This window comes from Hypomesus transpacificus, chromosome 15 (genome assembly GCF_021917145.1).
Source record: "Hypomesus transpacificus isolate Combined female chromosome 15, fHypTra1, whole genome shotgun sequence".
NCBI classification, from domain to species: Eukaryota; Metazoa; Chordata; class Actinopteri; order Osmeriformes; family Osmeridae; genus Hypomesus; species Hypomesus transpacificus.
The window spans coordinates 1,055,261-1,076,614 of record NC_061074.1 but is presented as its reverse complement, the minus strand read 5'-3'; the positions used below and the strand labels follow the sequence as shown (position 1 = coordinate 1,076,614).

At 52.1% G+C, this 21,354-nt stretch overlaps 2 protein-coding genes across 4 annotated transcripts in view; one reads left to right on the top strand and one right to left on the bottom strand.

Annotated features, from left to right (window-relative positions):
* hip1 (huntingtin interacting protein 1) overlaps nt 1-11,335 on the top strand; it is a 24,233-nt gene extending 12,898 nt beyond the window's left edge. The window contains exons 9-28 of the mRNA XM_047035950.1: nt 146-253; nt 488-560; nt 705-888; nt 1,034-1,122; nt 1,263-1,379; nt 1,572-1,673; nt 3,672-3,866; nt 4,084-4,231; nt 5,057-5,143; nt 5,367-5,474; nt 5,895-6,031; nt 6,185-6,295; nt 6,587-6,645; nt 6,757-6,850; nt 7,623-7,723; nt 7,872-7,977; nt 8,078-8,201; nt 8,896-8,957; nt 9,074-9,191; nt 9,286-11,335. Coding sequence (XP_046891906.1) covers nt 146-253; nt 488-560; nt 705-888; nt 1,034-1,122; nt 1,263-1,379; nt 1,572-1,673; nt 3,672-3,866; nt 4,084-4,231; nt 5,057-5,143; nt 5,367-5,474; nt 5,895-6,031; nt 6,185-6,295; nt 6,587-6,645; nt 6,757-6,850; nt 7,623-7,723; nt 7,872-7,977; nt 8,078-8,201; nt 8,896-8,957; nt 9,074-9,191; nt 9,286-9,296 — 2,134 coding nt within the window. The 3' untranslated portion in view covers nt 9,297-11,335. The remainder of the gene's footprint in view (nt 1-145; nt 254-487; nt 561-704; nt 889-1,033; nt 1,123-1,262; nt 1,380-1,571; nt 1,674-3,671; nt 3,867-4,083; nt 4,232-5,056; nt 5,144-5,366; nt 5,475-5,894; nt 6,032-6,184; nt 6,296-6,586; nt 6,646-6,756; nt 6,851-7,622; nt 7,724-7,871; nt 7,978-8,077; nt 8,202-8,895; nt 8,958-9,073; nt 9,192-9,285) is intronic.
* Nucleotides 11,336-15,859: 4,524 nt separating this feature from the next.
* On the bottom strand, nt 15,860-20,897 carry LOC124478128 (protein yippee-like 2). 3 transcript variants are annotated; one of them, XR_006957207.1, is made up of 6 exons: nt 20,720-20,879; nt 17,689-17,920; nt 17,331-17,374; nt 17,034-17,142; nt 16,575-16,707; nt 15,915-16,000 (listed from the first exon to the last, which is right to left on the bottom strand). XR_006957207.1 is itself a non-coding variant. In XM_047036291.1 (5 exons), exons 2-5 carry the CDS (start codon nt 17,803-17,805, stop codon nt 15,911-15,913), a joined length of 360 nt encoding a protein of 119 aa, XP_046892247.1. In that variant the 5' UTR covers nt 17,806-17,920; nt 20,874-20,897; the 3' UTR covers nt 15,860-15,910. The 3 variants fall into 3 exon arrangements, 2 of the variants coding, with proteins under 2 accessions (XP_046892247.1, XP_046892246.1); XM_047036291.1 differs by lacking the exon at nt 16,575-16,707 and having other exon boundaries at nt 15,860-16,000; nt 20,874-20,897; XM_047036290.1 differs by lacking the exon at nt 16,575-16,707 and having other exon boundaries at nt 15,860-16,000.
* Nucleotides 20,898-21,354: the final 457 nt, after the last annotated feature.

Genomic DNA, 21,354 nt, shown 5'->3' with positions numbered 1-21,354 from the left:
TAATCTCTGGAAGCTGTCGATTTAGAACGCGTGCACATTTCATGCAACCGTGACCCGTAGAATAGTTGAGAACCGTTGAGAAAAGCATTTCCGTGCAGCTTTGGTAGTGCTGCGTCTTCAAAAGGAGGCTCTGAATGTTGTCCTTATGGCCCCAGGTCGCCGTGGAGACCCAGTTTGACGACCTGTTCGGCACCTCGGCCGCAACCGACCCCTTCAACTTCAACAGCCAGAACGGCCTGCGCAGGGACGACAAGTGAGCTCCGACGTGCTCGTGCTGTTTTCCTCCGACGTGCTCGTCCTTTCTCTCCCTAGCAGGGCGGGCGGGGAGGCCGCTGGCAGGGCGTCTTAGAGCCTGCTTTCAACTTTCAGATTCGTTTGCCATTCGTGACGGTACCGGCACCGACGTGTCTGCCACTGTGGCGTGTAGAGGCGTGTCGCGTTGAGATGTGTGCGCGGTGTGTAGACATGTGTTGTGTGTCTCCTTCAGGGACCGTGTGATCGAGCAGCTGACCAGAGAGATCCAGGCTTTGAAGGAGGAGCTGGAGTCCTTCAAACTGGAGGTTAGGAGGGAGGGAGGGAGGGAGAGATGGAGGGGAACCCGAGAGTTATTCAAACCCACAGACTGTGGGTGTGAATGTGCACTTGAAACACTAAAAGAGATGCATAGTCACATGTTTCCCCCCCCCCCCCCCCTCCTCCTCCAGAGTGGCAGGCTGTGCCAGGCGCTGCGCGGGCGCGTCAGCGAGCTGGAGGCGGAGCTGGCGGAGCAGAGCCACCTGAGGATGCAGGCCCTGGGGGAGAGCGAGTTCCTGCGGGCCGAGCTGGAGGACCTGCGTCGGGTCAGGGAGGACACGGAGAAGGAGCAGCGCAGCCTGACGGAGATCGAGAGTGAGCACTCGGCCCGTCTTTCCCCCCCCCTCTGCCGTTCACACCCGCTGGAGGCAGGAAGGCATGAAGTCTTACTGTGCACTCGATTTGGAAGGGGAAAGCCAGTTTGACGCTGTGTCTTTGTGTGTGTGTGTGTGTGCGCCAGGGAAGGCCCAAGCTAACGAGCAGCGCTACACCAAGCTGAAGGAGAAGTACACCGAGCTGGTGCAGAGTCACGCCGACCTGCTGAGGAAGGTACCGCACAGCTCTCTCCATCTCTCCGCACAAACACACCCCGCCTCTTCCCCCGCCGTCCCCCCCCCGCCGTCCCCAGCCAATCAGCACCTCCTGCCCCGCTGCGCCGTGTGTGATGGCTGTCTGTGTGGCCCGTGCAGAACGCCGAGGTGACCCGGCAGATGACGGTGGTGCAGGCGGTGCAGGACGAGGTGGAGGCCGTGCGGAGGGAGATGCAGGAGAAGGTGAAGGCCACTCGGGAGGCGGCCGACAAACAGGTGAGGGAGAGACGGACCTGCGGGGGGGGGGGGGGGGAGGCACGGGTCTCCTCTCTGCCTGTGGGGGTTTGGTCTGTCAGAGTCGCTCTCTCCCTCCTAATGCCCCCCCCATGTCTCTGTCTCTCTACCTTTCTCTCTCTCTCTCTCTCTCTCTCTGTCTCCCCGCTGTCCTCCTTCCATCCCACCCTGCAGGAGCTGGATCAGGTGCAGCAGCTTCAGGAGTTGCAGAGAGAGCTGCTGTCCAGCAGAGCAGAGCTGGACGGCCTCAGGAACACCGTCACCTCCTCCCAACAGGTGGCTCGCTCGCTCCTTCACCCCCGACCAACCACCCGACACCCTCTCACCCCCTACCTAACACCCTCTCACCCCCTACCTAACACCCTCTCACCCCCTACCTAACACCCTCTCACCCCCGACCAACCACCCGACACCCTCTCACCCCCTACCTAACACCCTCTCACCCCCTACCTAACACCCTCTCACCCCCGACCAACCACCCGACACCCTCTCACCCCCTACCTAACACCCTCTCACCCCCTACCTAACACCCTCTCACCCCCTACCTAACACCCTCTCACCCCCTACCTAACAGCCTCTCACCCCCTACCTAACAGCCTCTCACCCCCGACCAACCACCCGACACCCTCTCACCCCCTACCTAACACCCTCTCACCCCCTACCTAACACCCTCTCACCCCCTACCTAACACCCTCTCACCCCCGACCAACCACCCGACACCCTCTCACCCCCTACCTAACACCCTCTCACCCCCTACCTAACACCCTCTCACCCCCTACCTAACACCCTCTCACCCCCGACCAACCACCTAACACCCTCTCACCCCCTACCTAACACCCTCTCACCCCCGACCAACCACCCGACACCCTCTCACCCCCTACCTAACACCCTCTCACCCCCTACCTAACACCCTCTCACCCCCTACCTAACACCCTCTCACCCCCCGACCAACCACCTAACACCCTCTCACCCCCTACCTAACACCCTCTCACCCCCGACCAACCACCTAACACCCTCTCACCCCCTACCTAACACCCTCTCACCCCCGACCAACCACCTAACACCCTCTCACCCCCTACCTAACACCCTCTCACCCCCTACCTAACACCCTCTCACCCCCTACCTAACAGCCTCTCACCCCCGACCAACCACCCGACACCCTCTCACCCCCTACCTAACACCCTCTCACCCCCTACCTAACACCCTCTCACCCCCTACCTAACACCCTCTCACCCCCGACCAACCACCTAACACCCTCTCACCCCCTACCTAACACCCTCTCACCCCCGACCAACCACCTAACACCCTCTCACCCCCTACCTAACACCCTCTCACCCCCGACCAACCACCTAACACCCTCTCACCCCCTACCTAACACCCTCTCACCCCCGACCAACCACCTAACACCCTCTCACCCCCTACCTAACACCCTCTCACCCCCTACCTAACACCCTCTCACCCCCGACCAACCACCCGACACCCTCTCACCCCCTACCTAACACCCTCTCACCCCCGACCAACCACCCGACACCCTCTCACCCCCTACCTAACACCCTCTCACCCCCTACCTAACACCCTCTCACCCCCTACCTAACACCCTCTCACCCCCTACCAACCACCCCACACCCTCTCACCCCCTACCTAACACCCTCTCACCCCCTACCAACCACCCCACACCCTCTCACCCCCTACCAACCACCTAACACCCTCTCATCCCCTACCTAACACCCTCTCACCCCCTACCTAACACCCTCTCACCCCCTACCAACCACCCAACACCCTCTCACCCCCCACCTAACACCCTCTCACCCCCCACCTAACACCCTCTCACCCCCTACCAACCACCTAACACCCTCTAACCTCTTCCATCCTATCCATCTTTAAGCTCATCCTCATCCACTCTCGACTTCATGTGTCCAGCACGCCTCTCTCTCTGTCTCCCTACATAGTATTTTTCTGAAGAGAAGCTCAGTAGAGCTGTGGACGCACAAGTGCATCAGACTTGCATCCCTCTGCGATGCAGACATGTGGGCGAGGAGTGGTTGACAGAAAAATGACTACCCGTCGCCAATCGCTCTCCCTCTCCTGTCACGATGTTTCTCCAATCTCATGCTCTGCCCTCACTCCCCCCCCCCCCTCCCCAACACACACACACACACACACACCTTCTTTCTGACATTGCCGCTCTCTCTTCCCCTGTAAAACCTCAGCTCATGTTGCCCATGCATCCTGTCACCTGACCGGGCCTCTCTCCCTCCTCCCCCTCTCTGCCAGTCGAGCGAGGAGCTAGCCTCTCAGCTGTCCGGCCTGGAGGCCCAGAAGGCGGAGCTGGCGCAGACGCTGTCCGCCAAAGAGGAGGAGCTTAGCGGCCTGGGGGAACAGCTGGAGCACGTGCAGAGCGCGCTGACCAGCGAGAGGGAGAGCGGCGTGAAGGCGGCCGAGGCCCTGCAGAACCAGCTGAACGAGAAGGTGCTGTTGTCGTTCCACTGACGAGCCTGTCGGTTTTAAGCGAGCCGACCGCTGCTGAATAAAAGACCTGCCTGTGTCGGTCGACCTGTGTGTGTGTGTTTTAAAGGCAGCTTTTCAGTGCCGTGTCAGTCGTGGCCGCGTGTGTTTGTGTGTCGTTGCTAAAGCCCTCTCTCTCCTCTCTCTCTTGCTGTGTCTGTCTCTCTCTCTCTGTGTGTAGGAGAGCAGGGAGCAGGTTCTGGAGAGCCAGCTGCTGGCCACGCGCTGGGCCGCCCTGCAGGGGGCCGTGGAGGAGGCCGAGAGGATCGTCCAGGACTCCCTGACCCAGATAGACGACCCGGCGCACATCAGCTGCACCAGCTCTGCAGGTCGGACACACTGTGGGATGGATCTGTGCCGTCCGTCCGTCAGTCAATCAAATGTATACTGTCCCCGGAGGGCAGTCGTGGTGCAGCATAAACAACACAACACAAACACGCTGTACCTACAACCTAGCCTGGCTTCCAGCCCAACTTAGCCCCGCCCACAAAAAATGTTGGTCGGGAAGTTGGGTCTGGAGGGCCTCGTATTGGGGACAAACTATATAAAACCAGGATCTGGGCGGACCAATGAAAGGGTCAGGGCGGGCTTTATACGATGATGGACAGATGATCAACAGTAACGTAATCACCCACGTCACGAAAGAGCGCTTCGGTTGAATTCGTTTTCAACAAACAACATATTACGTTGCTTTGATTGGTTGTAGGTCTATCCAATTGAGCGAAGAGGCATTTGTTTTACGAGTTTGGTTGAAACACGCCCCATAGTCACAGGCCAACGGAGAGTTTTCAGACTCATATTCTGACTAGAATTATGAGTATGACAACGTCAGGCTATCTACAAGGCACTATAAACAATTAGCGAAAACAAACATCAAGTTTACAAAGTGCAGCAGTTCCAACAAAAAGTACAGTCAAGTTCAATCGCAAAGTGCAACAACAGAAGGAGGAGGGATATCGTTTGTGTTGATGGCAGCTGTTGCCCTAGTAACGCAGGAGCCTGGGTCTCTGTAGCCCCTGAGCCCAGCGGCCGTGTTGCACACCTTAGCTGTGCATCGGTCGAGTTTGGGCTGTGGTGGTCATCTGATTTCTCTTTGTTTTGTCCCCACCATAAACCATGTGGCTCTGACCCCGCAGCGTGTCTTCTCTGTGCAGACTACCTGGCGTCCAGGTGTCAGGCCTCTATGGTCTGTGTGGAGAGACTTCACTCTGCCAGAGACGGGTACCTAGCGGACCACACTGGTGAGATGAGCTCCCTGTGTCCTCCCACCCCACCCTGTCTGTCTCTCTCTCTCTGTCTCTCTCTCTGTCTCTCTCTCTGTCTCTCTCTCTGTCTCTCTCTCTGTCTCTGTCTCTCTCTCTCTCCACGGTACGTCTTCCTCATTCTCAGTCCCATCTCTTTGACGGTACGAGGCCAGACTCTGGCTAGTGTGTGCTGACCCTGTGTCTCCCCGTGGCTCTGCAGGGGCGTCTGAGCTGGTGCGCGCCCTCACCCAGCTGGCCCACCTGGTGGGGGACACCATCGTCCAGGGCAGCGCCACCTCCCACATGGTGCCGGTGGAGCAGGCGGACGGTAAGGGGGGGGGGGGGGGGGGGTGGGGGGGTCTCCACTGCTGGCACACCCTGCTCCTTCAGACCAGCAACACAGTCAGGCCTGGTCTGACTACCTGACCCTCCCATGGTCCATACATACTGGTCGGTTCAGACACACTGGTCTACACAGCATACGACTCACTCAGTATATGTGTTTACAGGCATGAGCATACAATTAGCCCTAGCTCTCTGTGTGCATGTCTCTGTCTGGCTACACCCTCTGAGTGTCCCTGTTTCTATCCCCTGACCGTGTGGGTGTGTGTGTGTGTGTGTGTGTGTATCCCAGCCCCCCCGAGCGTGTGTGTTAGTCCCCTAAAACTGTGTGAATGTCTGAGGCCCGACCCTGTTTGCCCGTGTCCCTATATCTGCTCTGACCCTTGATCCTGTCCGTGTGGTGCAGCCCTGTCGGACAGTGTGAAGGCGTGCGGGGCGGAGACTCTGGCCCTGCTGGGTCAGATGAAACAGGAGGACAGCCTGGCCGCCGCAGACTGCACCACCCTGAGGGGAGCGCTGGGCACCATCCTAGCCACCGCTGAAGTGAGCCTCTCAGTTGATATGAACCCCCCCCCCCCCCCCCACAAAAAAAAGCGTTATCTCTGTTGTTATTATACTTATACGGGTTATACGTGAGGGCTTAAGTTTTGGAAGGCGTGACATGGGTGTGACCGCGCCTGTCTCCCCGGTGTGTAGACGCTGCGCCCTAAGGGTCTGGAGCTGCAGCAGGGGGAGCTGGGAGACCTGGTGGAGCAGGAGATGGCCGCCACCTCGGCCGCTGTGGAGTCGGCCGCCGCCAGGATTGAGGTGGGTCTCAGGGGCGTGTCCAGACATTTTTGATAGGGGTGGCACCAGGGGTGGCCCGCCTCTGACTGGGCATAGAGCCAATCATATATTGGGGTGGCCAATCAGATTTCAGGGGTGGCCCGTGCCACCCTAGGCCACTCCCTGAACACGCCACTGGTTGGTCTGTCCGTCGATTACCGTGCCCCGTGTCTCTGTCAGCCGGGTCAACTGTAAATAGTCCACTGTCACGCCATGACACCGACACCCAACACCTCAGGGTCTTGTTGACAGTCTTTCTTGTCTCATCGGCAGAAAATGCTCAACAAGTCTCGTGCGGTGGACAGCGGGATTAAGATGGAGGTTAATGAGAAGTGAGTGTTCTGACTGGCAGGCCTCGCGGTTTGCGACCGCCGAGTGTAATCGGAAACGCCACCTATGAAACGTGAGCTGGGATCCAGAATGCTCTTTGTCGCCCCCCGCAGGATCCTGGCGTCCTGTACAGAGCTGATGCAGGCCATCAAGGTGCTGGTGCTGTCTTCCAAAGATCTGCAGAGGGACATTGTGGAGAGCGGCAGGGTGAGTACGCACACACGCGCGCGCACACACACACACACACTCTGGTGATGCACCAGGTTAGATTAGAACATCCCCCTGTGTACATGGTGGGCTGGAGGGATATAAGAATGTGTTCCCTGGTGAGTGGTAAGGTGGGGGGGGGGAGTGTAATATGTATTGAAAACCTTTCATATTATCATCCATGTGTGGCAAAATTCTGGGCTATAACGTACAATTTCCTTCAAATGCAGCTTATCTACTGTGCACTGTCCGAAATGTTTGGAACGTCTGGAAATTGACTAGCTCAAACTTCTTTTAGACAATGTCTCCACTTTGGTAGAAGCAAAACCAAATGTTTGTCAGTTTGAAACTCGGCTTTGAGAACACTTCATTGAAAAGATTTTGGTCGGGTGAAGGCAACTATCTCCAAAATGAGAAACGGCACTCAGAATTCTCATTTAAACTTCAACCCTTTACTCCAGCTTAAGTCGAATTGACAGTGGTTTCATAAAAGAAACCAAGGTGGAATTCCCACCTCGCCAAAGGTGATTGACTGTAACAGAATAGCTTGAACATAATTGGCAGGAAATTAGTGGACCGCTCCAAAATAAGAAAACGACATTCCACTAGCACTGAGCCGTGTTGCTTAACAACTCTCAGAGGGCTTCATTGTTTACGGGGACAAAACTTACCTCAGAAACTAATCTAACCTATTGTACTTTTCAGAGCTGACCCAGGCATAACTAGTACAGACCATAACTCAAACGCATGTGTTCCCTCCTGTCTCCACCAGGGGGCAGCCTCCATGAAGGAGTTCTACGTCAAGAACTCTCGCTGGACGGAAGGCCTCATCTCGGCTTCTAAAGCGGTGGGCTGGGGAGCCACAGTGATGGTGTAAGTTCACTTGACCGCTCTCTCCTTTTGCTCGGTGAGCCGTGGTTCTGTTGGGGCTGTGTGTCGGCCGTGTCGAGGCTGGGTCGGAGCTGTGTTGGGGGTGGTGTGGTGACGGCGTGGTGACGGTGCTGTTGTGGTCGTGTCTCAGGGACGCCGCGGATCTGGTGGTGCAGGGGAAGGGCAAGTTCGAGGAGCTGATGGTGTGTTCCCACGAGATAGCAGCCAGCACCGCTCAGCTGGTGGCCGCATCCAAAGTAAGATGGAGTCACAAACGCCGTCCAATGCGCAAATCTCTCCGACCCGCAAAATGCCTGACGGCTCCCCCCCACCTTTCTTCCCGCTCCCCTCCTCCAGGTGAAGGCAGACAAGGACAGCACCAACCTGGTGCGCCTGCAGCGGGCGTCCCGGGGGGTGACCCAGGCCACCGCGGGGGTGGTCGCCTCCACCAAGTCTGGGAAGTCCCAGATCGAGGAGAAGGGTGAGCGGGCCTGTGTCGACACCTGGCGGAGCAGTGATGCAGCCAGCGTAGACTGACTCGCCATCCCTGTTAGAAACAGGCCTTCAGAAAAACCACCACAAGCAGGCGATAGGCTTTCAGTAACGAGAGATGGGGGAGGGGGAAGGGGAGGGGGAGATTCCCAGACCGCAGATAGATCTGACCACTAGGGCGGGACCTCCAGAACAATGCCCTACAGTGCTTCCCAGACGCTTCCTCTGTCATCTGATCATACGGAGGCCGCGCCATTGACAATATTGTGACGTCAGTCCTCGCGGTTCTTGCATGTTTACAGAAAGTGTCCACTGCCCTTAAAGGGCTGGTGCATGTGTCCACTGCCCTTAAAGGGCTGGTGCATGTGTCCACTGCCCTTAAAGGGCTGGTGCATGTGTCCACTGCCCTTAAAGGGCTGGTGAAAGTGTCCACTGCCCTTAAAGGGCTGGTGCATGTGTCCACTGCCCTTAAAGGGCTGGTGCATGTGTCCACTGCCCTTAAAGGGCTGGTGCATGTGTCCACTGCCCTTAAAGGGCTGGTGCATGTGTCCACTGCCCTTAAAGGGCTGGTGCATGTGTCCACTGCCCTTAAAGGGCTGGTGAAAGTGTCCACTGCCCTTAAAGGGCTGGTGCATGTGTCCACTGCCCTTAAAGGGCTGGTGATGATGTGTTTCTCTCTCCAGACACCATGGACTTCTCCAGCATGACCCTCACCCAGATCAAACGCCAGGAGATGGACTCCCAGGTAGGACACGGCGCTCATTCACATACGTGTGCGTGTGTGTGTTGGTGTGTTTCACAGGTGTGTACTGCAGAAAGAGCTAGTGTGTGTGTATCAACAGTGTGTGTCTGTGTGCTCAGGTCCAGGTTCTGGAGCTGGAGACTCGACTGCAGAGGGAGAGAGAGCGTCTGGGAGAGCTGAGGAAGAAACACTACGAGCTGGCGGGCGTAGCTGAGGGCTGGGGCGAGGAGGAGGAGGGTGAGTTAGCCAGCAGGTGTGTGTCTGTGTGTGTGTCTGTGTGTTTTATCTTCCAGCATGTTAAACTCCCTCTTTCTCTCCCCCCCCCCCTTAGGTACAGGTTAAGACCCGCAGCCGTTGGTCACCTGACCTGAATGCCGCCTCTTCTGCCTCTCCACGTTTAAACACACTTCAGTTTTTCTCTTCATCGTAAAAAATCCAAGCCAAATAAAAAGGTGCTTTTCTAAATGCTCCGGCTCCAGTTTCCGGACGCTTCCACGAGGACAGTGTTGATAAGGGCCAGAGAAGGGGCACGGTGATTGACAGCTCCAGACCTGTCTGTGTAGCAGGGCCGATGGCCTGACGATCCATTCTGATTTATTTATAGAATTTTCCCCACGATTCAACAAGGGAGCACCCCGTGTCCCCAAGCAGGACCCGGGAGCTCTTCTTCACAAGACGTCCCAGGATGCACTGCACAAGGGCCCGTCCCTTCGCCAGAGGGAGACATGTTTTTAACCGTGACGGCGGCCCTTCAAGAAGCCTCCCCCAAACGGTGTCTTCTGTGCATCATAGATGGCATTCATGTCCTCTCCTAACGTTAGCGCTACGTTCTTTGTCGCAGCACCCACTTGTTGTGCTCTGGGCTTCAGTGAGAGTTCCAGTCTACTTTCACCCCTGCCCCCCCCCCCCCCCGCCACTCACCCCCCCGCCACTCACCCCCCCTTCCCCCAGCTGAAATGTCTTGGTTACTCTCTCACTGTGAGTTCCGAAACCCCTTTAACACAACATAAATACCTATGCCTATATTATTGCCTTCCCCTCTTGTGTTAATGACCATGACTGTTAGGTGAGGTGGCTGTTGACTGTTTGCAATCCCTCCTCGCTCACTAGCATTCAGCCATGGGCTCTCCAACGAGCTCCCGTTTGTCCAGCTGCGTCGGCGTCCTTTCAGAATAAGAGTAGAGTGGAATTGCCTAACGCTAGTGTAGTGAGTCCAGAACTGGAGGAGTCTCCCTCTCCCGGACGGCTGTATATCACCGCCCCCTGTCCCCCACGTCACACCAGCTGTAGATCACTGTAGAGCTTCCATGGACTCACCGGATGGACCTCCCCCTGAGCCCCCTCCGCAGGGTTTGGAACGGTCGGCCAGGGCGGCAGTAGAGGGGCGGGAGGCGTCCCAGGGGCCGAGGGGGTGGGCTTCTGGAGGTCTGCTGTTTTTTATCCTCCGGTTTCAGCTGCCTGGTCAGTAGACCCGTGGGCTGCCTGCCTGGCCCGTCACCGGGGCTCTGGCTTCGGGAAAAGCAAGACGTACACACGTACACACATACAAGCTCCCAGACCGTGACACTATGTAGCTGAACGCCTTTCATAATCAAACCCTGTCAACACTACCCATGCCTGGGGGGAACGATGACTGGTGCATTACAGCCACCGGGCGGAACGCGGCGCTCCTTGGAGACCTGTTCATCCCTCTTTTGTCTGTAGTTACAAATACCATACGACTCAATTAAAGTTTCTGAAAAGAGTGAAATGCCTGTATATGAGTTGTACAATGAACCAGGAGTTAGACTGGTAATATTTTTGGTACCCACCACAGAAACCTTGTTTGTGGGCCCTATTTTGCTATCGCAGAGCCAAACGACATGATTAGAATGAAGGGCCGAGCGCCTAAACGATACATTTGTCAAATTGACCTCGAATGGAGATTTACGGTTCACAGAGAAAAGATGCGATGCAAGAAATGCTTCAAAATGTTTGGTTGCACCTCCTCCTCGTGTAGGCGCTGCATATTTGAAGGCTTCAATCTTCTGCCCTGATGAGGTGGCCCGTGTGTTTGTGCGTGTGAGGTTGTATTCCTCATGTGTCTTCATGACCATTTTAGTTTGGATGCTTTGGCTGCGTTTTCTAAAGTTGTGACACTGGGTATTTAATGGTTTAGCAGTGTTCATCAGTGACTTCCTGAGTATTAACCTCTCACCTTGGGTTTGTGTCTGTAGTCCTACCAGCTCAGCCAGCCTTTCAACTGCCTCGCACTGTAGTCAAGGAAACAAGAAAATACTCAAATAACATTGAAATATGTCTTTGTACGATGATATACTAAAACTGTGTATGTGGTGTTGTTTTATTTTTTCAGTTTTTAAATAAATATTCGACTCATTCAAGTTATAGTGTGCCACTTGATCTTGTGTTCAGCCTCCTTCTCAAAACCTTGCTTCCATATACAGTAAATGTTGAATGTATTTAAATTATATTTAAATGATGTTAGGGAAGATGATGTTCTGTTGTCGTCCTGTTTTCATGCTTCCAGTGGATGGTGTCCAGGGTAAAGAGCATTAAGAAGAGTGCTCTTGGTTGGATGCCTCTGGCTAGTGGTTATTTGGGACTGGGGACAGGATTCATCCATAAGATTGAGTCGTTTTAAACGTCGCACGCTCCTACAGTTAGTGGTAATACGATTACTTAATCCCATTTAGTTCATTGCTTCAATTCTTAGACATAAGGACTAGAGGTGGTGGAGGGAGGGGTAGCATTCCTTCTAGTAACACTTTACACTGCAGCTTTAGGGACTAATGTACTTTATTGATTTCTTGATACATTTCCATGATACCTGTCACATAAATCCATTGTTTCCAGGTATTGTTTTGGGGAATGGGATGTGCTCTGCAAATGTCATGTCTGTACCGAAGAGGAGAATCTAATATAAAATGTTTGATTTTGGGGTGAGTCAGGTGATCAAATCTGACCAAAATGTGGGGATTACAGCAATGCCAAACTCACAAGTTCTATAAAGTCATTATGTAGTGCTGTAGTTGAGTTGTGTGTGTGTGTGCTCTGTGGAGTGCTGGCTCAGTGTTATGTATGTGCTGCAGGGAGATCTGGCTCTGTATTTTGCCTCTGCTGCATAGAGAGCTGATCTGTGCTGTGTGTCTGTGCAGGGCATTAGGGAGGGGAGATTCCTGTCCCAGAGAGAGGATGGGCTATTAATAGTTCCTACAATAGGGAGCTGGTGCTCCAGTAGGTCTCATGGCAGCAGCCTCTCTGGGCACTGACTTAGACTAGTCTCCCACTCTCTCTGGCCAGCCCATGTTCTTAGACTAGTCTCTCTGGCCAGCCCATGTTCTTAGACTAGTCTCTCTGGCCAGCCCATGTTCTTAGACTAGTCTCTCTGGCCAGCCCATAGTCTTGAAATGTCTGTCCCCCATTCAGAGAACCACTTATCACTCTTGGGGAACTATTTTGCTGTCACCAGGAAACTGCAAAACAAATACAATAGTTCTCTCCTACAATTATTTTATGCAGGCTATGTGTACATTTACAGTTAGCTAACCCATTCAGTTATGTGGCTCAGAGGGAATACATTGCCCTCTGTGACAATCGGTAATATTAAATGTCAGGTTTGCATCTTTCTTGGTTCTGTAAACGAGGAAAACAGTGAACCTGCCACACTGAGCATCTACTAGAATCAATCTAGTCAATCTAGTCCTACAGAGTCAGTGTTGAGAGAGAGAGAGAAAGGGGACCTTTATTGTGAAGCCAAATGAATGTGGTCTCTGTCAGTGTGGAGACGGGTGTCAGCCATATGAACAATACACCGACATCACTCCGCCCGCCTCACTGGATGCCTTTGATTACGTCATTTTTGCTTGTCTTGCACATTATGCTCCACTTCTCCCCCATTTGAAGTGCCTGACAGAGCCATGAGGTCACTGGATCAGAAAAGACTCCTCTTTGGGCTGGGCTGGTTAAGTAAACAAACCGCTCTTCTCTAGGGTCGTGTTTCCCCACCAGGCACACAGACAGAATGGCTCCTGTTTGTCTGAGAGCCTTTGGTTGCTAGTCTGTCCCAAGCAAGTGCTGCACGGGAAGAAGCCACGTTTTGGGAGACAAATTTGAAATACAAATGAAAGGCCTGGATCTTTACTAAGGGCACGGAAGTGAGATGGAGAGGGACGCCTTTCATGTGCTGTCTGTATGAGCCCATGCAGTAGCCTTGAAAAGATTCAGGAAAATAACGAGGTGAAAGCAGAGTTGGCCTTGTGTATTGTTCCATAGGCCCACGCAGTCTGTGTAGCTTGGCCTCGAGTGAGGTCAGGAAGACAGTAGGCGCTGTGCAGAGGCAGGATGCATGTCCTCGTTTGCCTTTAGGTCATCTGAGGCCCGCTGCTCCAAGGAGTCGATGAGCTAATGAAGTGAACGCAGTGATAGCAATCTACAGACATTCCACCTTTGATGTATTGATACGCTGTGGGACCAGCAGTGGTCCTGGGGAGTGTGATATGAATGTAGGCCTGAGCGAGTCCTGTCATGTGTGGTGCTGTCCTGGCTGTGGGTTCAGACCTAGTCCAGACAACCCTGCACCAGCCCACTGCTCTAGGAGAGCCGGGTTGCTAGGAGATCCAGTCCAATGCAAACACAGCACCATCTGCAGCAGTGATGCGAAGCCGGATGGCAGCAACGCCTTATCAACCTGGAACGCTCCCTGGAAAAAAAAGGAAAACACTCCCGAGCTTTGAAAGTGGGAGGGGCCAGCTAGAGGACAGACAAACACACACATCATAGGTGTGATATGTAGCCCCTAATCCCCCCTCGACCCCCACCCGGAAAAGAAAGCGAGACGGCCTTGGGATCATCCTTGTGTTTTAGATGGTGAAAGCAGCTGGTGGAAAACAAGCTGCCATTTTGTTTTTCCACAACAATCTACAATGGAAAGATCCAGCTTTGAAACAATCAAAAGACGGCGCACAGGGCTCCGTTATGCCCAGACCTGCCGGACTGAGCACCCGTCCTGTATGGAAGAAACCCCCAAACACTATCCAAACGTGACATTCAGTTTACTACTGTAAATAGTTCTGTACAAAACAAAATCCATTTAGATAAGATGGTGATTTTAATTGAGGAATTTACAGTTATGTTGTACACATGAACATGATTAAATACAGTCAAATTTAAACACTGACAGTAAAAAAACAGTTATTATCGTACAGCCCGCAAGGTTCACCAGAGAGAAAGCTTGGCGTGAACTTCAATAATCTCCATTATTATACTACACACAGAGACATTACAGTGGACTATTTACACTTTGTAACCCAGTGGTTGACATATATTATCCTTTTCAAAATGAATATCAGTATTTATATATTATCTGTTATTTACAAAATAATTATGAAATTACGTCACAGGAAAGCCATCAATAATCATGGCTTTCATTATTTCCTAAAACCATGTTTTGCAACATTTTGCCCAAGCAAATATGAAATCTTTCGTTTGGTCGAGTCATAGAAGATGGTTACGTTCTTTGGTGGTGCTGAGGATGCACAGCTGAGGACTTGCGGTCTGAACTACCACTCAATTACCAGAGGGAAATTTAAGACTCAATTAAGATTACGCATGTTAGCTAAGATCTCCTACAGGATTGCACAGTTGGGTGCTTAGTGACAGAGAAACAGCCATCCCACACTGAGACAGTTTCAGATCAGGTCCTCCTCACCTCAGTTCATCTACGTAAACTTCTAAACGAACAGGTCACCTGGACCTGGACACCACCAGTAAAAATAACCCAAAAACCTGTTCCAAGTCAGAACACGTTCTCATTTCAATCTATCAACTTTATTTCCATTTCGATACTCAATTGGGATGCATTTTAAACATCATACAAAACCAAATGGAGGATGTCAGTTTTACATTACGTAAGTAAAGATGGACGCAGGACGACCACATAACCGATATCCCCACCGTGAGCTCAAACTGCCTCCAGCTGTGAGAAAGTGCTTGACACGTTTGTTTAGTCAGGACTGCTGAGTTCTGATTCTGCTCAGACCTGGCCGCGACCAGCTACCGTGAAGCCCCAGCCTAGGTCTACTGCTGCTGAAGTCTGGCCCGGGCCCCACTGCTGCTGTCATGCTGACTTGACAGACCCCCCCCCCCCCCCAGGCAGTTTGGCCCCTCCTTGCTGTCTCTCTGCCCTTTATTTCACTTTCCTCGCCTGCCCAATCTCCCCTCCCCCCATTCCCCTCTCTCTGCTCCCCTCCTGTCCCTCCCTGGCAGCGCCCCCCCACCCCCAGCCTCCCGGCCTCATTCCTCACCCAGCTGGCATGAACTGGATCAGCTGGATTTGAGATAATCATCTTAAACATTCTCATTCACACAAACAACAGAGCTCCCATCAGCTCCTTAACAAGGGCTGCCGGCCAAGGCCTGGCCTTTCTCACAACAGCCGTTGAACCAGTTAGTGGGTCAACCAACCAGCCAGCTAGTCATCCAGTCTGCCAGCCAGTCAGCCAGCCAGCCAGCCAGCCAGCAACCTTATCACTGCTACTCAGGTCTATCTGAACAGTTACCAGTCAGGCTGGGACCATGGGATGTGTGTTAGTTGTGTGTTTTGAGTGGGTGTCTGTGAGGAGGTGTGTGTCTAATGGTATTTAACCGTAGTGACATCCTCCATACACACAAAACACCCAGAGAGGGAGGTCTGACAACGCCCTACACCCCCCCCCCCCCCTCAACACCACACCCCTAGCACCACTCGCCTAATGCAACCCCCCCCCCCCCCCCGGCAGTCAGGAGACGAGGCGGCAGACGGGTGGGGGCAGGGGTGGGGGACATCAGGTCACGGTAAACCAACCCAACCAAAATCACACACTCATCGACGTCCTCCCTCTCTCTATTCCCGCCACCTAACGCCCCCCCCCCCCCCCCGCCCCCGCCACCCTTCCCAATGTGTCACCGCGGCTCGTTTGTCAGTCCCAGCCGTTGTCCTTGATCATGTGAGCCAGTTCGATGATGAACTTGCCCTCCTTATACTTCTGACTGCTCTCAAAGGCATGCTCCTGCAGTGACGGACAGAGTGGGGAGGCAGAGAGGGAGAGGAGGGTGAGAGGGAGAGGGAGGGAGGCAGGGAGGGAGAGGAGGGAGAAGGAGGGAGGCAGAGAGGGAGAGGGAGCCAGGGAGGGAGAAAGAGGGAGGGAGGAGCAGGAGGGGGGGGGGAAGAGAACAAAAATCCACCGCCATGTTACTGAGAGCCAGGATAACACCTTGATCTCCACATCTTACATCTAGCAGGAGGTTCAGTCACTGTACAGCATCCGGCTGGGTTTGGGTTGAGGCCAGGAAGAGAGCCCTGATCACATGACCCAGGCCTAGCAACGCACTGGGTCAGGCATCTGCCAAATATGTGACCATGCCATAAAAACATCTGCGCTGTGGATATGAATGGCTGCCCTCGTTCATTTAGACCTGGGCTTACATGACTATGCCGTGTGTGTGTGTGTGTGAGAGAGTGTATATATCAGTCCCCTAACGTCTCTCTCAGATGGCGGCTGGTTATCCTGACAACAAACCGCTGCCACACATACCACCTTGACTAAGTACTGCACGCCCCGCACAGATCAGACGCCATCTTACTTTGGTGATGAGAACGAGCCTGTGCTGTAGTTGATATGGTTCAAACAGTCTAATCCTCCTAGAGGCTGTGTGGGGCAGCTCAACTCCTTCTGGTCTTGGTAGAGCTACCTTCCAGGAGTCTGGCAGCTTTCAACTGAGGGAAGGTGGTCAGGGGTTTCAGTTAATATGGGAATAAGACTTCATTCAGATTCTAAGAGTTAATTGCTAGAAGTCTAGTGGTGGAATGTGAGAATGATGCCCTGCCTATGAAATAAGGATTACAGCCTTCATCCACTGGGTCGAGGTGCCATGGTAACAGGACAAGTTCATAGAGAACAATGCGCCCGAAATAGAATTAGGGTCAAAACGAGAGACCATGGCGTTGCAATCAGAAGAGCCTTTTAAGGTCTCTCTTCTCTAAACACAATCTGTGGGTGGCCATTGTTTGAATCCTGGCCCGTTCCAAACAGCCATACTCACGTATTTCCACCCCAGTGTGGTCTTGCAGTTCTCACAGTAGATGTCTGCCACAGCGTGCAGGCCAGTAAGCAGTACCCTCTCCTCAGCAGGTCCACAGCCCACGTTCACCCTGGGAGAGGACAGGAGGGGGAAGACAGATTGAAAAAACACAGCGCAGTGGCTCCTGATGTGTGCGATGGCTCCCTGACTCTACCTGTCCTTCCCACCCAGGTTTAGCGAGACTGTAATAGTGGTGTTGGCAGAGAGAAGAGGCTAGGACTAACTCGAGCTGTGGCGTGGTGTACTGTTGATACTCACACAGAGTTGAAGAGATAGGCTCTTCCTTGGCTACCCTGGAAGGACTGGAGGAGAGAGCAGAGGACAGGGTTAGACACCACCCCCCCATTAAGGCCCGACAGACGGAGAGACTACAGGTGAGGGTTTACGCACATAAGGCATGGAAAAAGGGACAATCATCTCAATGCCGATTTTTAGCATCCATTTAAACTGTGGAAGAAAATCTCAATCCCTCGTCAGATTTTCAGCTTCCATGCAAACTGTGCAAGTAGGCCCGCAGAGATACAGAGGTGGAGTTGCTAAAGGCAGCTCTACAATCTCTTTGAGTGTGTCCAGGCGCTAGGTTTGGAAGTTCATCGACACGTCCCTCGGGTCGTACCTTGGAGATGAGCTCGTCGTGGTTGGCCAGGTGAGCTCTGCAGTGGATGCAGCTGTAGGTGCGGTGGCAGCTGGGCAGGTAGGCCTGGAAGGTCTTGGAGCGCGTCATCCTGACCATGGGCGGGGTCGGGGGACGGTGCAGGAAGGGGCTGCCAGCCCAGGTCGGCTCGCAGGGGAAGCACCGCAGCACGCAGGTGAGGGCCGTGGTGGGGGGCGGGGTGGGAGGCACACACCTGGAGGGGGGGACGTGGGCATACAGGGACAGGAAGGGAGTTGGTACAATCACAGAGTCACAATCAGTGGAGTCTTTTCATATACAGTCAAATGGACCATGTGCTGCAGTGCTTCAGACTGTTTTGTACTATGTCACACATGGGGGTGAGAGAGAGGGAGATAGACAGCGAGAGAGAGGGTGTGATATAAATACATCTGTGAGGCACGACCCTGAGTTCTCTGATGACTGTCGTCCAACAGGGTGGTTTAGGGGCATTCAGAGACCACTCAGAAGTACACACATACACAAATGTGCACAAACACACACAGCACATACATCGACCCGCGCACGCGTTGACAGCTAATAATAATAATACATGTTATTTATATAGTGCTTTTCAAGGTACTCAAAGTAGCTTTATAGAGTCCTGCATTCATTCAGACACAGTCAAACCGGTGGTGGTTCGGAAGCGTGGCTGCCAATCAACGCCTACGGCCCCTCTGACCACCACCAACATTTGTTACCAACATTCATTCACATTCATACGATGCATGATCCAGTCTCCGGAAACCGGAGTACCCGGAGGAAACCCACGCAGGCACGGGGAGAACATGTAAACTCCACACAGAAAGGACCTGGAGCGAACGGGGTTTGAACCAGGGACCTTCTTGCTTTGAGGCGACAGTGCTAACCACTGAGCCACTGTGCTGCTCATACTGCTGCTGTTGAACTGTATTGACAAACAAGAGTAACAGATGTAGGCTTAGATCCAAGTGATCTCAACAGCTATGAGCACGTGTGGGTTGCCAGTTGTGTGAGGCTCAATATGCTTAGCAGCCCAGAGGTTCTGATCTGGTCAATTCTTACACATGCTGGACAACAAACATTGGGACATTGTCACAAGCCCACTCCTAGGCCTAATGCATTGACAGTTGAGCACACTCCATAATGGACCATTCAATTGTCTCTGTCTTCTTGGCATGTAACCATTAAATATAGGCAAAAGCATATCACTGCTGAGTAGCCTACGTGGTGCTTGAAGAACAGTAGATCAATATAGCTTCCCTGCTGGTGTAACAACGATTGAGTGGAATTAAGTGAGTACAGGATGGCCAAAGAGTAAAATAAAAACTAGAAAATCAACTGTTGTATTTCAACTAATGTTTCATCTGATACTACCTGGCTGGTTATGTTTTCAAACCACTCTTCAAACAACTCCAAAAAGAAGAATTATTTTCAAAGAACAAAACTGGTCTCTGTTCCCAGCTTGATTCACTGACACAGACAGGAACTCCAGTCTACAAATTCTTTCTTCTTTGTTGAGTCTCAACAAATAGTCTTGTATCTAAATATAGGATACGAGAAAGTATCACAGGATGGTAGCATATTGTAATTGATCTCCTAACAGGCCTTTCAAATCCAACTTCATTTGTATAGCACAACAAGACAGAGTGAACGTCAGGCTGAGCTTGTACCACGGCCTGTCTTTCTCATTCTCCTCCCCTGCAGGACTACATGCCCCAAAACGTTATCAGCCAAAGGGTCTGCTATCACACAACAACAACCACCGTTACATAACCGCTGCTGCTGAAGCTGCAACCATGGAGATGAGGAATAGTCGTGGCAACCGAAAGAGGGAGTGTGTGTCCTTGTGGTAACCATGTCCTTTCTAAAATGCTGCCCAAAGATCCACCCAGAGGCTTTGTTCATGGAGAATGCTGTCCTTGAGTGTTTTTCAGGGGGGGAGGAGGATGAGGAGGGGGATTACATCACTAACTGACAACACCAGGCACGTCACAAGCCCACTCGTCATACCTTGTTTGAGACATTGTCACAGAGTAGGGTTCTCCAGACCTGCTTGCATGTGGCTTGCTCTGGCCTCTCACAAACCATGCTTTTGATTGGTCCCCTACAATTTTTGGAAAACAAATCAACTGTCCCTATAGGGCTTTTTGCCCCTACTGTAATGTTCACTACTTACTGAACTGGATCTGGCTTACAAAATGTAATTGACAGCTTTATGGAATACAACAGATTAACTAAAAACCACTGCCTAAATAATGTACACATGTGAACGCTTGACTTTTAAACATAATGCATAACAAGTGTTGTTTAAAGTGATTCTCCCTGATATACACCAGCACTTGTCCACATTAGCATGACTGTATGACTGCACATGGATGTTAGTGGTATGTAAGTGAGACATGTTTGTATTGGGCGTGTGTGTAACAGCACACGTGAATTAGGTCACTAACAGAAGTAGGCACCCTCTCCGGGCAGATGTTCAGACACTACAGAACACAGATGGTGGGGTTGCTACTAACCCAAACACACACAAACACACACAGAAACAAGACCTTATAATACTTATACTGTGGGATTTGGGAATTATTTGAATGCAGATGATCAAAGCAAAAATAATCACAATTGTAACAATGATATGACGTAACGATGCCTCAGCCCTGTCTACATGGTCATATGATTCAGTATTGATTTCAGATCCAACAGAGAAGACATTGACGCACGCAGAACCGTGATTGTCCCCTGAATCTATGCTGCATATGGCGCAGGATCACGCCACGCTTTAGGAAGGGTGTCTAATAACAAACCCTCTCTGCAGCAGACCTCGCCATCACATTTCCAAAACAATAACAACCAGCCAGTAGCCTCTGTTTAAAACCACCTGAGGTAGACATTAAACCGACAAAATACTGTAGTTTATAACAGAGCCTTGCAAGGCAGCAGTTACATGAGTTGTTTGACAAGAATTGTTAAAAACAATTAAGTTGACATGAAATTTCAGATATATCAGTTTTACCTTTGAAAAAAAGAAAAATACGTTCACCAGGAAGAAAAGTAGCTTTTTACTCGTGAGAACGCCAATTCTAAATCCTGCAATGCATTTTCCTCCAGAAAAATTGTCTACTGCGCCCTGGCAAGTCGTGCAGACGTAATGTTTTGAAGTGCCTTACCCAAACAGGTTTGATGAAAGGGCTCTGAATCACACTGTACTTCGACTGGACAAAGTGACAGCTGTGTCCACCAACCATCAAAGCGATAAGGCATAGCAACACCACGCCATTGGTTGTAATTAGACATGGTCATCAAACAAGAAAACGCACAGTAGGTGCCTGGAAATGTATGAAAGGACATCTTGCATGAATCATTTCATTTGGAGAAATGTTTTGTTGCAATCAGTTGAATGAACTGCAGATGGCTGCCTATGACGTATTAACACAAACTGTAAACTGTATCAGCTTAACATTCACTCACCATCCTACACATATTTATAATGTAGCCACAAGCATCAGTATTTTTATTATGTTAGGTGTTTTCCTAACAAGTCAATCCAAAATGTATATTTTACGAACGAAGTGCTTCATTTACAACTCTGCACATGTCTCACACACAAGCTCTGCCTCTCTGACCGTGGTCAACAGCGCCATCTCGTAT